The 15,086-nt window shown below is 42.7% G+C and overlaps 1 protein-coding gene across 8 annotated transcripts in view; it reads right to left on the bottom strand.

Annotated features, from left to right (window-relative positions):
* Window positions 1-15,086, bottom strand: part of CDK7 (cyclin dependent kinase 7) — a 28,937-nt gene that overhangs the window by 8,118 nt on the left and 5,733 nt on the right. For 4 of the 8 annotated variants that reach the window (XM_075726057.1, XM_075726061.1, XM_075726064.1 and 1 more), the window contains 5 exons: window positions 14,874-14,942; window positions 13,158-13,268; window positions 11,860-11,978; window positions 9,715-9,814; window positions 7,545-7,631 (listed from right to left, as the gene is read on the bottom strand). In XM_075726057.1, coding sequence (XP_075582172.1) covers window positions 7,545-7,631; window positions 9,715-9,814; window positions 11,860-11,978; window positions 13,158-13,268; window positions 14,874-14,942 — 486 coding nt within the window. Of the gene's footprint in view, window positions 1-7,544; window positions 7,632-9,714; window positions 9,815-11,859; window positions 11,979-13,157; window positions 13,269-14,320; window positions 14,389-14,873; window positions 14,943-15,086 lie in introns of those variants that run through there. The other 4 variants (XM_075726058.1, XM_075726063.1, XM_075726062.1 and 1 more) reach the window with 3 other exon arrangements.

Here is a 15,086-nt window from a genome sequence, read left to right as displayed (position 1 = left end):
GAGGCCAACTGTATGAGGTTCAACAAGGCCAAATGCCGGGTCCTGCACTTCGGTCACAACAACCCCATGCAATGCTACAAGCCTGGGGAAGAGTGGCTGGAAAGCTGCCTGGCAGAAAAGGACCTGGGGGTGTTAGTAGATAGCCGGCTGAACATGAGCCAGCAGTGTGCCCAGGTGGCCAAGAAGGCCAACAGCATCCTGGCTTGTATCAGGAATGCTGTGGCCAGCAGGAGCAGGGAGGTGATTGTCTCCCTGTACTCAGCACTGGTGAGGCCGCACCTGGAATACTGTGTCCAGTTTTGGGCCCCTCACTGCAAGAAAGACATTGAGGTGCTGGAGCATGTTCAGAGGCAGGCAACGAAGCTGGTGAAGGGTCTGGAGCACAGGCCTTATGAGGAGCGGCTGAGGGAACTGAGGTTGTTTAGCCTGGAGAAGAGGAGGCTGAGGGGAGACCTTATGGCTCTCTACAACTACCTGAAAGGAGGTTGTAGTGAGGTGGGTGTTGGTCTCTTCTCCCATGTAGTTAGCGATAGGACAAGAGGAAATGGGCTCAAGCTGCACCAGGGGAGGTTTAGGTTGGATATTAGGAAAAATTTCTTTACGGAAAGGGTGGTCAAGCATTGGAACAGGCTGCCCAGAGAGGTGGTGGAGTCACCATCCCTGGAAGTGTTCAAAAAACAGGTAGACGTGGCACTTTGGGACATGGTTTAGTCTAGTCTACCCTTGATTGGTTTAGTGCGGACTTGGTAGTGTAGGTTAATGGTTGGACTGGATGATCTTAAAGGTCTTTTCCAACCTAAACGATTCTATGATTCTATGAAATGCACAACAAACTTTTTATCTGGAGAGTGGTGGGAGGGAAAGAAAATACGCCAAGCAGTTAAAAAACAGATGAATCGCATACTTTTTTCTCCTGTAGGTATGAAATCAATCCCATTGTATTCAAATTCTATCATAAAAATGATCTTAGACGATTATCCAAGCATAGTATTTTAATAGTGTTTTAAGTATTTTAAACCTCTAGTCATCACACTTCAGCAAGTTTATCCAAGCAAAATGAAATATTAACACTGAGGTGAAAAATGTGCTCAATCATTTATAATCTTGACAGTAAAGGTTTCAATTCTTGAAATGCATGTGTTTGCAAATTAATTTGGGAACGCATCATCTGTGTCATGCTAGCAAATCTCCTATTCTCTCCTCTCCCCACCTATATCTTAACTCTTCCTCTCTGAAGAAAGCAGAAATGTCACTGCAAAAAATCTTCATCCGTTTCATTTAGAATCCTGGAGCAACAACAGAATTGTGTGGGGCAGCTACTGCCTTATACACTATTTCTCCGTATGCCTATATCTCCATTTGGTGATCATGTACCATAGCATTCAAGCACCATTCACACAAAGGAAAAGTGGCACGGAGAGGGAGCAGAGGTGGGATATGATGACTGGTTAACAAGTCCAGAGAGTGCTTCCATGACTCAACTACAGAAGAGGACAGTCTGATGAGGGAATTCTGGATCCCCTGTGCTCATCAGCTAGCCCAAGTTGCCCATCCAAAGAAGCCATGCCCCACTTCCTGTCAGCCTGCCCCATAACCACGGTTATGTAGGTCATTGTGTGCCCTGACATTCAGTTTAGCCTAGTATTAGTGAATTACTGAATTTACTGTCATCTTGACCCAGATAATGATACTACTGATTTGTATTTGTTACTGCACCATTATTCTCAGATAAACTGTTTATCCCTAAAGCTATTGGTCTGGTGTCTGTTACCATATCCTGAACCTGTAACTAGGCTGGATCACCTCTGGTATCAGACGTGGGATATGGTACACAGCATTGTTACCTGCCCCAGCCTTGCACTGGGTGCCCTAATTGGTTGTTTTGCCCCATCCATAGACACTAGATTCTCTGACAGAGGGAATTACCTGTCCCCTTTTCCCTAGCTACTTTAGAGAAATTCAGAAAGAGAAAAACATGAAGGGGAAGTTACTCTGCCTCTTCCTCTTTGCTCACTTCTCAGAAATACTGAGCACCATTTCACTGCAGCCAAAGCCTGAGCTGTCTCCCTACAAAAAGAATTAGCTCAAGCCCAGCAGGATACTCAGCCTGCATTTGAAGATAAGACTCTCACCACTGCCTGTGTTAAAAGTATGCAGGCTTGCATGGAGAGATTAAGAGTACCTCATGCTCCCCCTGGTAGCAGCACCTGCCTGAGAAAAATTTGACCAGCAGCTGGAAGCTACAGAAAAGGGAGTTTCTGCAACAAAAATACATAAAGCTTTATATATTGACCAAGAGGACTGGGAATAAAATATTTGGTTCGATCTGGATTCAAACAATGATACATCAAATTCTTGAAGCCCAACCAGACTTACAAATCCCATCAATTATTGAAACTGACTGTGATGCTAATGGAGGCATCACAAGTATCTCTACACACCCTTTCACAAACATACACCTAGCCAAATTAAGCTGCAGATCTGTTACTTTGGATTACTTAGCCTGACTTGAAAATATGAGGGCAGGATACCATCCAAATTTCAGAATCAGAAGCCCAGACCCTCACTTTAGGGTCTGGAATCTGACTACAAATTCCACCAGAAAATATCAACTCTGTCCTTTGGCCATCAACAGCTGATGTTCAAAGAGAAGTACCCCGAGACGACCAAGGACCCTGGCTATTCCCTGGCCAATCCCACAGATTTAGAATTGAGCATGACCAGGTTGGTTATCAATTATGCTTTAGATGTAGACCCTGTGGCAGATGAAGACTTATCATCATCCCACTGAGACATGGCGGTGCCTACTAGTCAAAAAGGGTCCACTTACTGGATGTGTAATATCAATAGGCACTGGCCTTACAGGTGCAGCACCCAGCCCCACACAGTCCCTGCTATTACAAAAGGTAGTTTCTGCTGTGCCCATTCTGTTATCTTCCCATCTCCCTAAAGATGCAGATACAGTTACCACCAAAACCTACTGTGCGCCCGTAAGTTAAAAAATACCCCTATGCCTCTGTGAAAAGGCTCTGACCCAAAGCACCTTGAAACATGAAAGCCTGTTTGGCCCTGGGCATTCACGACTAGGCCATACACAGAGTCCCAGCATCAGTGTTACTGGCTCTTGCCAACACCCCTCATTGTGCCACACATTCTCCCATTGGAGGTAAAGACCCAAGTGACCCTCCTGCCATTCCATCAGCTGGAGCCTGGAAACCCCTGCCTTCCATTACCCAAACTTATTAGACATCCAATTAGCACCACAGGGTGCTGGTCAGAAGCCGCTAGTCCCTCTGAGGTGCTATAGAGGGTGCAACTTATATGGACTTCCAATCTAGTGCTAGATGTCACCATCAATGATAAATTGTGTTTGTGTTGCCTCATTGATACAGGTCTCATATTTCTGTCATCAACAGATCACACACTGATCAGGGGACCATGTCCCTCATACTGCAGCAGTCTGTGGGTTCACAGGACCACACACAGCTCTTCCTGTAGTCACACTCAAGTACGACTTCCCTAATAGGCGTATGGCCCAAGGATCTGCAGTTTTGGGAGACTCTAACGTCTTAGATATGAACCTACTCAGAAGCCAAACCTTCCATGATGCTCAAGGCAAGGTATGGTGTCTTGGTACTTCTGAACCAAACCACCTCCTAGTTCCCGTAGGTACCTCCCCTACCTCCAATAACACATGTTGTTAATTTACAGCAGCACCCTATAAAACCACTAGCCCAAAACCTCATCACCTACCTCCCTTCTCACAGGACTGGAAGAACTGGAAGTAGTTGTTCACACCCACACCCCATTTAGCAGCCCCATCTGGCCAGTGGGCAAACCCAAAAAATGGGCCTTGGCATCTCACCATTGACTACCACAGCATACATTCTGCCCCCTCTCACACTCCTTGTGTGCTGCTTCACACAACAGCCCTAATAGCTGCTGAAGTACTCAATATGATTTGCCTTGCTTCTTACCTACAGACGGCAGTTTTGGACGTTAAAGATACATTCTTCCAGTGCCCCATCCACTCAAATGACCAAGGTCCTGTCACTTTTACATGGAATAGCATTCAGTACACCTTTACTCATTTACCTCAAGGTTATCACCATAGTCATACCCTTACTCATGGTCTCTCAGCCTTAGCTGAAATTTCTTCCACTCCTGATCTCTCTTGCCACAAGTATACCAATGACATTCTCCTGGACAGACCTACACATGAATCTGTGGCACAAGATACGACCCTCTTAGTTTCAGCCCTGAAAGAATACCGGGATCTTTCTATTTCTCCCTGTAAATGCCAGGGTCCTGCCCAAAATGTACAAGTCTCCTTGTGTGCCAGTACTAAAAGTATTCCTGAAATAGTCTTCCAATCTGTTTTATCTTTACCTACTCCCTCCTCCAAATACAACCTCCAGAGATTTTAGGCACTTTATAAATTGCAGCATGCCCACACCCCTGGTTTTAGTCAGCTAGTCCATCCTCTGTATTCCTTGCTGCAAAAACATTTAACCTGGGACTGGAGCACAAGTCATGCGCAGGCCTTAACCCTTCTCTTAAGTAGTATTCAATAGTATGAATATTTAGGACTCCTCAACCGTACTTGGAGATTTGAACTCAGGGTCCAGTAGAGTGGAAGTGATGTCTAGTGAGGATTGTTCAGGAGCAAAGTTCCAAGGACCATACCCCTACAGCAATCCATTTTGGTGGCAAGGGGTGACAAGATGCACAAGCCTTGTATTGTGAACAGGAGCGTGCTTTACTTGCTACCTTTTCTCACATTGACAAATTCCTTGGGGACCATGCCCTTACACTTAGGGTTTTACATCCTATTCTTCATAACATCCTTCAAAACATTCCTTTCCCCTGAAGGATGAACTCAACCCATTGCCACTCAACACTGGGTTCTCTGTATCCCTGTAATCACTGATGGAGCCCAACCTTCAGGCCACAGCACTGTATTCTTACTCACCTCGCCTTTCCCATCCCTGTAGCTACCAACGATCACTCAGATTTGCCTATTACATTAAGTCCCTTCTTTCACCACCCCACAGGAGGGTGCCTGGTTAACTGATGGCTCAGCAATCCTCTGCAGTAATGCTTGGTTTGGGTGTGACACCATTGTCTATACCACTGATGGCCAAACAGTTACGGCCAATTGCCATGGTACTGCCCAGGCGGCTAAAATTCCTGCGCCTCTGCTTAGCCATTTGCTCCTCTGCCCATACTGTCTGACCCCTGGGCTGTTCTTCTAGGTGCACCTGGTGGCTTTCCCTCTTGGAAAGCATGCTCCTTCCGCACTGTTACCACAGAAATTAGGGCCACGTTCTTTAGGAAGGTATTTGCGCACTCTGGCTGTCGGCCATGTTGATCCCATTCTGCTCACCCCATGGCTGAGGCTAGGTGGAATGACTGAGCAGATGCCACTGCTGCAATCAGAGGGGTGGAAGTGACAGTGGACACTGACACCAATGATAAGCTGATAGCAGCCTGACAGTAGCAGATGACACTGAGGAAACCTTAGCCCAAACCTGCAACTTGGAATGCGGAACCACCGTGGTAGCCCACTGGTCACAAGAGCATTGGAGTTATCCCACTGTTAAAGCTTTAGCCCAGGTTGCAGCACACAGTGGAATACATCTTCAAATGCAGCAAGCTGAATGTATTCAAATTGTATTGACAAACAGGAAAACCTGGCTTATGGAACCTTGCTACTTTAACACTGGTAGGAGGAAAACTCCACAGCTCCCCAATATAGAATCCTTTGAGACTGTATTATACCTCCATAACCCAAGAGCAGAACGTCACAGTTAACTGTAGGATTGTAAACAATTCAAATGGGAGATACCTCTATATCAGTTAAGGGACCAGCACATCAGTGGATCAACAATCAGCATGTTGTATGCCTGTGTTAACCCTTTTGTAGCATTACCCTTATATTTTCTCACTCTGTTGATACTGTATGCCTTTGAGCTAATGCTCCAACAGCTCTCTGAAGTGTAGTATTATTCCCACATCTCCAAGCCCATCTCCTACTTCCCTTCCCAAACCCACCATATCATCCATACCCTTATCAGTGTGAATTTATCCAATTGAATGGTTTTTGCAACATGAAGACTGGCATCAACTATTGAAACAGGCAAAGAAACAGGCACAACAAACTTGAATAATCATGGTATCAGAGATCAAACAAATCCTGTAAAGTGTTTTTTTTTTTTTTTAAAAAAAAAAGGAAAAAAGAAAAAAATAAGAAAAAGTCAAACATATTTGGCAGGAATCCCTTTTAGGATGGCCTCCCACCATCAGGGGGATATGGAACATCCTACTACTTTACCTAGTTGTTATCCTTATTTTGAGTGGCTTCTTACTTGTTTTAGTTGTCATATTAAAGATTTGTACTTAGCTTTTGGCCCGCACTGTTCTGATGGTTTCTTGGCACACCACCATATTGACTGTCTTGTCTCAATTTAACCGTTCATCACTCGATGATCAGACCCGTCTCCACACCTGACACTCCCAGTGAGGTGCGTAGTGTCAACATCGGTCTTGGCCTTGTGCTGCCATGGCAAGACAACCACCCTTTCCCACACACAGTTGCATAAGCAAGGGGTAAAAACGTGGGGATAGTATTGCCTTATACAGTGTCTCCTCCATGTGATGACCACACATCTTACGTGGCTACAGCTCCATTTGGTGACTGTGCACTACTTAATGTAGCATCCCAGCACCATTCGCAAAAAGGAAAACTGGCACAGAGGGAGAGCAGAGGTGGGATGTGATAACTGGTTAGCAAGTCCAGAGAGCACTTCCACAACTCAACTACAAAAGAGGACAGTCTGGTCAGGGAATTCAGGACTCCCCATGCCCATCAGTGGGTCCAAGTTGCTCATCAAGAGTTACACCCTGCTTCCTGTCGGTCTGCCTCATGACCATGGTTAGGTAGGTCATTGTGTGCTCTGACACTAAGTTTGGCCTGGTATTGCTGAATTACTGAATTTACTGCCATCTCAGAGATCACTGTACTACTAATCATTGTACTACTAATTTGTGTCTGTTACAGTACTGTTACTCTGACATAAACTGTTTATCCCTAAAGCTGTTGGTCTGGTGTTTCTTACTGTATCCCAAAACTATAACTTATCCAGGCCAACTTAAGTGCCTACAAATTGTTCCTACTTCTGAAAGTGATTAAAGCCTTTCAGGTTAAAGCAGACTAATTAACCAAGTATCTCAAAACCATGAAGCAACAACAATAATTTCACACCAACAGCCATGCAAAACTGTGGGTACACACAGAAAGGAAACCAAGAAGTTTCATTACCATTACTTAAGGCTAACAACACTGCTATATTGACCAGAGATTTGCCAACAGAAAAAATAAATCTCAGCTGCTTATCCTCTGCTTTGTGAGATCAGGCAGCTGCCTTCTGAAAATCTACTCAAGTATTCTGGTATACCCTTTAATTTAATTTCAAAAGCCTAACATAGAGAGTATCAAGTAAAACTTGTCAAGTAATGTCAGTCTGTTAAACAAAAGGACTCACAGGCCACTGTTCTTCTGTTGGAGTGCCCAGCGTTTCGAATATCCTTGTCAGCTGATCAAGATCAGAGTCTCCAGGCAAAAAAGGAACCTGGAAGAAGGCAACAGAATTTGATTGAATTAACTTCTGAATTTGAGAGAGGAGCTTTGAGCTATCCCTCATAACTGCAGGGCAAAACATCTTTGCATATCAGCTGCCCACAAAGAGGTACACTGAATATTTGAGGGTTTCTACTGATGTCCAAATAGATTCTGAAGGTTTCTTGCAACCCAGGCTCAGTATCACTGACTTGATAGCAGAGTACTAAACATAAGATTAAAACACCATCACATTAACATAAAATAATTAAACACAGGAGAGGAAAGATTTTAGATCTCAGTTGCCAGTTTGCAGTCAGTTGGTCACAGTGATCCTTCCATCACAGATCACAGAATGGCTGGGGTTGGAAGGGACCTTAAAGATCATCTAGTTCCAACCCCCTGCCATGGACAGGGACAGCTTCTACTAGACCTGGTTGCTCAGAGCCCCATCCAACCAACCTGGCCTTGAACACTTCCAGGGAGGGGGCATCCACAGCTTCTCTAGGCAACCTGTTCCAGTGCCTCACCATGCTCATGTGCTCACCACCCATCATCTGCTCCCTGAAGTTAGGCTTTATATATATTCAAAACCTTTAAAGTTAATTGTAACTGGATTACACAAGCACCAGTTAGACTGATGGAATGAGATCATGGCATGAGGGAGAGTAGTGACCCACTAGGATAGAAACTGCCTAATCAGTGTCACATCTCATTTAAACTAAGCAGAAGACAGAAAAGGGGATATTTGCCCAGCTCAACTTGTAGCTTGTGCATCAGGCACACAATGCAAGAAAAAAAGAGACTTTGTAACCAAAGCAAAATTATGAAGAATTAGAGGCAGTATTTAACTAAGTAGGACAGAAAGACCACAATGAACATCCCTATTAGGCAGCATACTAAATTTTGGTGTCATGAAAGCCCCTTGAATATAAACTGCTTTTGTAAAGCTCCTAGAAGTTGCAACCTCAACTCGGTATACTCAGGAAAAAGGACAGATACATTTAAAACTATCACAGTGATAAAACTGAACCATTACACATTTTCTTCTTTGTAGGAACCCAAAGAATCAACAGAATTCAACAATTTCTTACTTGCTTTCTGACTTTGAGTTTATCCAACTTCAGCAGGTCTAACACATATTTAGGTACACATCACTAGTGCTGCTTAAACAACCACTGTACATTTCCATTTCTGAACTGCCAATCAAATTGTACCAGCACACCCGTTTATGTGATAAACCAAGGGAAAAGATTTCTTTCATGGTGTTTTCAGACTGACCAGTTCCCCAGTCTAGTTCATTCATTCATGACGTGGCCACATAAACATCTGAAGTACAGTGCAAAAGCCAAGCAGAAGCCACTTTCTCGTGGAAGATAAAATATACTGCAGGCTACTTCATGCTTTCAGCTGTATCTGTGCCCCAACCCTCCACGCCCCACCTCACACTTTCATGTCCTCTCCAAAGAGGTGCATAATAAATGGTCTACTTCAGTAAACCATACTTAAGGACCATTACATCTGTGCACCTTACACAGGAGTGGCACAGGATTAGCCTGATGTTAACCTTCAGCTTCAATCCAGTATTGTCAACTAACCAAGTTTATAAAAACATCAGTCTTCTGCTTATTACAAATAAACCCACAATTAAGGTACTGGTGATAATTATTTACAGTTATTGGGGAACAATGTATAAGGGACAGAGTATGCATGTATCTATGATGTCACATTTCCAGAAGGATAGCAAATGAAAAGTGACAGAAGGCTGTGTGAAAGGATAACTCTTCCAGTCCAGTGAGTGTTATCTACTCAACCTTCCCCAAGGCAAGACTGTGACAGTTTGCTGCAATTTTTTTACCCAGCTGTTTTTAAAGACTTCCAATGATTGTGATGCCTATGGAACCTCAGTCTGTTCCAAAACTTCACTTTCCTTAGAGTTAGGAAGCTTTTGGAAGTTTTTTCCCCCCTCATCTTCTTCCTTTCCTAAATAGCCTAACTGCCTTCATCTGCTGCTGTTAGCAGGAGAGAGAAAGCCCACATACGAAGTTGTAATACACTGAAGAGCAAATACAAAATGCTTACATTTGAAGACTTACCCTGAGGAGCAATTCAGCTAAAATACATCCAACAGCCCACATATCGACACCAACACCATACATTCTAGCACCAAACAATAGTTCTGGGGCTCGGTACCATCTGAAAAAGAAAACACATTTTCGGAAAATCAGCTGGCTTTGCTCATGTCGGTGACAAGTGGAGTCCCTCAGGGGTCCGTACTGGGACCGGTGCTATTTAACATCTTCATCAATGACATAGACAGTGGGATTGAGTGCACCCTCAGCAAGTTTGCAGATGACACCAAGCTGAGTGGTGCAGTTGACACGCCAAGAGGATGAGATGTCATCCAAAGGGACCTGGACAAGCTGGAGAGGTGGGCCTCTGTGAACCTCAGGAGGTTCAACAAGGCCAAGTGCAAGGTCCTGCACCTGGGATGGGGCAACCGCCAATATCAGGACAGGCTGGGGGATGAAGGGATTGAGAGCAGCCCTGTGGAGGAGGACTTGGGGGTACTGGTAGATGAAAAGCTGGACATGAGCCAGCAATGTGCGTTCACAGCCCAGAAAGCCAACCGTATCCTGGGCTGCATCAAAAGAAGCGCGGCCAGCAGGTCGAGGTGGGTGATTCTGCCCCTCTACCCTGGTGAGACCCCACCTGGAGCACTGCATCCAGCTCTGGGGCCCTCAGCACAAGAAGGACATGGACCTGCTGGAGCGGGTCCAGAAGAGGGCCACCAAAATGATCTGAGGGCTGGAGCACCTCTCCTATGAGGCCAGGCTGAGAGAGTTGGGGTTGTTCAGCTTGGGGAAGAGAAGGCTGTGAGGAGACCTTATTGTGGCCTTCCAGTACTTAAAGGGGGCCTACAGGAAGGATGGGGAGAATCTTTTTAGCAAGGCCTGTTGTGACAGAACAAGGAATAATGGATTTAAACTAAAGAAGAATGGATTTAGACTAGACACAAGAAAGAAATTTTTTACAATGAGGGTGGTGAAGCACTGGAACAGGTTGCCCAGAGAGGTAATGGAGGCCCCATCCCTGGCAACATTCCAGATCACATTGGATGGGACTCTGAGCAACCTGATCTAGTTAAAGCTGTCCGTGCCCACGGCAGGGCGGTTGGGCTAGATGACCTCTAAAGGTCCCTTCCAACCCAAAGCATTCTATGATTCTACGTCAAATGCTGTACATTGTAGCAATGCAAGAACTACAAAGAGGATACTGCTTCTGCCTATGTATTTTTCAGACTCTGAAGAGCTGTACTCTACCCTGCAAAGTGTTTTAAGAAAGACTGAACAAAACTGTTGCATTCCTCACCACAGGGTCACATATAACTGCAAATTAACTACAGTTTCAACTGAGCTGATTAACAAGCAACAGAACTGCAGATGTGCAAAGGAAAAAAGTATTAACAGGCAGGTTTGCATGTTAGAAACCCAAATTGTCTTTAAACTTTATGTTGAAGAAATGACAAAAAGACAGAATTCCTTCCAGCTTCCAAAAACCTCCATACCAATAGACCTAAGTATGGAGACTAGTTTTATGCAAAATAAACCTTGACAGCAGTTGTTTAAAATAGCTACTTCCACTGCCTAAGAACAATCAAGTTTAATGCAATGATCTGATACACGCTGCATGTGAAACCATGGTAGCATTTCTGCCTTTTGAGTAAAGGTGTTAAAACAAACCAGCTTTGCCTGAATAGTTTTACCATTACAGCAGACAAAAGGAAATACCTTGTGCATTTTGCAGTCTTGCTTTTTAAAGCATACCTTAGATAAGCATGCCATAAATAACATTAATAAATATTAACATTAAATATCAAGCTTTTGTCTCATAATAAGTAATGTGACTAGCTACAAAAAAAGATTCTAGGTCTCACGATTAACAGAAAGTAACAGCTGTCTTGCTCTGAAAGCCAGGCTTATGGGCAGATACATATTATTTCCACATGTTTCAAGAGAGTATCATACCCCAGAACAACCCCCATGGATGCATATTCTAGCAGTTCTTATGGAGACTTTGCTAAACAGCGCTTTCTTCTGTTTTCTTTATGAGGCTCTTGGCACTAAAGCCGTATCGTGAGCTAGATGTCAAACTTCGAACATTTTGACATGACAAATTTCAAGAGACACTACAAAACAGCTACATAATTGCTATGTAAGAAACAAAATAGAATGTCTTACCTTGTTACTACCTGGTGTGTATAAACTCTATTTGGACTTCCAAAAGATTTTGCCAAGCCAAAGTCAGCCAATTTTAAAACCCCATTTTCATCTAATAACAAATTATTTGGTTTAAGATCCTGTCAATACAGAAAGCAAAGAATGAATTTTGTTAGTGTTGATAAAAACAGACATATAATGAACCTCCTGGCAGGTATGCTGTAACTGTATTCTAAAATGCAGACTTTTGATTCTACCGTAAGTCTACATTGTGAGGAAAACACCTAAAAAAACCCCAGGAAATCAAGTATTTCATCATACATGAAAATTATAGTGAAACATGCCCATTTGAATATTATCATATTTAAGCTGCAGAGTTTTAAAAAAAACCCCTGCCTCTTGATAGGTTTTAGCTTTGCTGCAGGAACAGCAGTTCTGTCTTAACTGCATAGTTGCCAAATTAATAATAAAAAGACCTTGCAAATGTTTCAAATAACTGTAGAAATCATGGATGTTATACAGTTTAATACAGTAACAGTGTGTTGTGGGTTGACGTCTGGACAGCAGCAAAACACCCACACAGCCATCTGTTCACTCCATTCTCATCACATCACCCACCCTCAGCACGACAGGGGAGCGAAGAGCAAAAGCAAGAAAACTCTGGGAGCAACATAAAGGCAGTTTAACAGGTGAAGGAAAGAAGAAAACATCCACACAAACAAGCAATGCAATGGAAATCAATCACCACCTTCCACAAGCACCCAGTCTCCGAGCAACAGCCACCTTGGAAGCAAAAAAAACCCCTTCTTCCTCTGCCCCAGTTTTTATCACTGAGCGTGGCATTACATGGCATGCAACATCCCTCTGGCCAGCTTGGGTCAGCTGTCCCAGCTGTGCCCCCTCCCTGCTTCCTGCCCACCCCCAGCCTACTCACTGGGGCAGGGGCAGAGTGGGAAAAAGAGAAAGACTTGACAGTGCCCAAACACCGTTCAGCAATAGCCAAAACACTGGTGTGTCATCAAAACTGTTTTAGGCTCAAATCCAAAACACAGCACCTTACCAGCTGCTGTGAAAAAAGTCCAGTCCATCCCAGCCAGACACAGTTCACAATGTTAATCAAAGTCCCATGTAACTTGAGACACTTTTGTATAAATATCTAAATGTTAACCACATCAGTAATTCTTAACATTTCCGGTACTGCTATTATCTCTCCAAAACAGCTAGCACGAATGCTTATGGACCAAGAACACATGAACATCAAAACTATCAAATGTGACTTTTGTTACAGCATAAAGGCTGTCAATTTAGTACACGCTTACCCTGTGTAGAATCCAGTGCTGATGTAAATATTCTAATCCTTGAAGTGTCATCAGCATATATGCCTTGATGTGAGATTGTGTCAACACGATACTAGTATCCTTTATAATAACCTGTAAAGTGTTAGATTGATAGAAAAGCTTACCATGCAATATTAATTTACTTCCATTCCTTCAGCTCAAAAGTTACTTCATCCTTTAAGACAAAGTTTGAACTGGCAGTCACATATTCTGTACCATTCTCACCCTTTTTCCAGACAAATATGTCTATTCTGGAGATCAGAAATTGAAATGGGGAGTCCACATAGCCTACATGAACTTTGCATAACGAGCAAATGTGAAAATGGGTGGGAGACACAAGGTTGTTATTTCATCTCAGTTCCAGGTTGATACCCAAACTTACAAGACAAAGATGTACACATAAAAATGATAAATGTGTCAGTAAACTTGAAATTATGTTTCCACTTATTCCTTCTTTCTCCATGCAACCTAAGCATCTCATCTTTGTAAAAGCAATGATTTCCTCTTCTATTTCCACGAAGACCAGGAGGTATGGCCACTTTACTGTATTTCAACAAATATACTTATGTTTTCTACATTCTTTGATTTTTATCATTAAAGTTCTATGTAAACATCCTGTTTGAAAGTATTTTCTACACTACTCCCTAAAACTTGCTTAATAATATTACTGTCCAGTTCAGTAATAGCCTTTTCAAAGCTTTCAGTTGTTTGAGACTTGCAAAATAGCTGTCTAAGACTACACAAAATTTCATGCATGCAGCGCATGCCCAATCACAACAGGCTGCAGTCCCAAACGGTGGCCTGAGTGATACCACAATACAGTTCAATGCTCTGCATACCACAGCATTATGCAGTACAAGAGTACTTCATTCCTCTTTGTACACTATCTTCTTTGGCTCTAAATGTTGCGTAGTTACCAAGTAAACAGAATGAATCCTCTGGAAAGTCTACTCATGACTTTAACTTCTATTAGCAAAAAACTCATCAAACCTTTTCAGTCTTGCATTCTAGTTTTTATCAAGTCTGTCAATGTTTTCTCTTAACATTTTAAAAGCTAGCCTCAGTTCTTAACAGCATATGTGTAACAAGCTAGCTTAACAACTACATTAATTTCAGTCCAGAGTAGGTATAACGTGTGCATATACAGATCTGACGAATGGCCATCTATGACAGTCTAAAGAATCTTGCATGAAAATATCTCATACAAAGACTTCTGCAAAGACAAAATGACTTAAGGTCTTGGAGAATAAAACATTTGTAAGATGCAATTTGCAAGTACCTAGCATTGTTACATTGAAAAGAATGGTTCAAGTGCATGTGATTTTAGTACCAGCTCATCACTTGGTATACTTTAGTATCAACACTTACTTGAACACGTTTGATGATATTATGCTTAGCAGCTGCACTCTGAGATGCTGATCTGAGGTTCTATGCTCTGACTGGAGTCCCAGAAAACTAACATAGTAAACATGATCTGTTTCTTGGAGATCATGCTGACAAATATTTAGAAGCAAAGGCATTATCAGCTGAGAACTCACAAAAATTGTCAAATTATTCAAACTACCTTTAAGACATGATCTTAATCAACTAACATAATGAAAGTTACCTTTCTAACATGGGCAAATGTAAGCCTGTTAAATAGTATTTTAAAAACCATTTGAAGATACTGAAATAAAAAAGTCTTTAAAAAAATCTTACCTCTAGATCTGTTTCCATAAAATCAAACACCAAACTAATATTGGACTTGTGTCCAAATGCATCTAGAAGCTGCAAGACAAAATATATTATGATGAAGCATACTCTTATACTTCTAGTTTTCTAAAATTCTGCACCATTGTAGTCTGCATGTGGATTTTCAGCTTGCTGAACTGGTTTAAGTTTTTTGACTTGCAATACAAAAATTCTTACTCA

This window comes from Pelecanus crispus, chromosome Z, assembly GCF_030463565.1.
Source record: "Pelecanus crispus isolate bPelCri1 chromosome Z, bPelCri1.pri, whole genome shotgun sequence".
Classification (NCBI taxonomy): Eukaryota; Metazoa; Chordata; class Aves; order Pelecaniformes; family Pelecanidae; genus Pelecanus; species Pelecanus crispus.
This window is presented reverse-complemented; position numbering and strand designations above follow the sequence as displayed.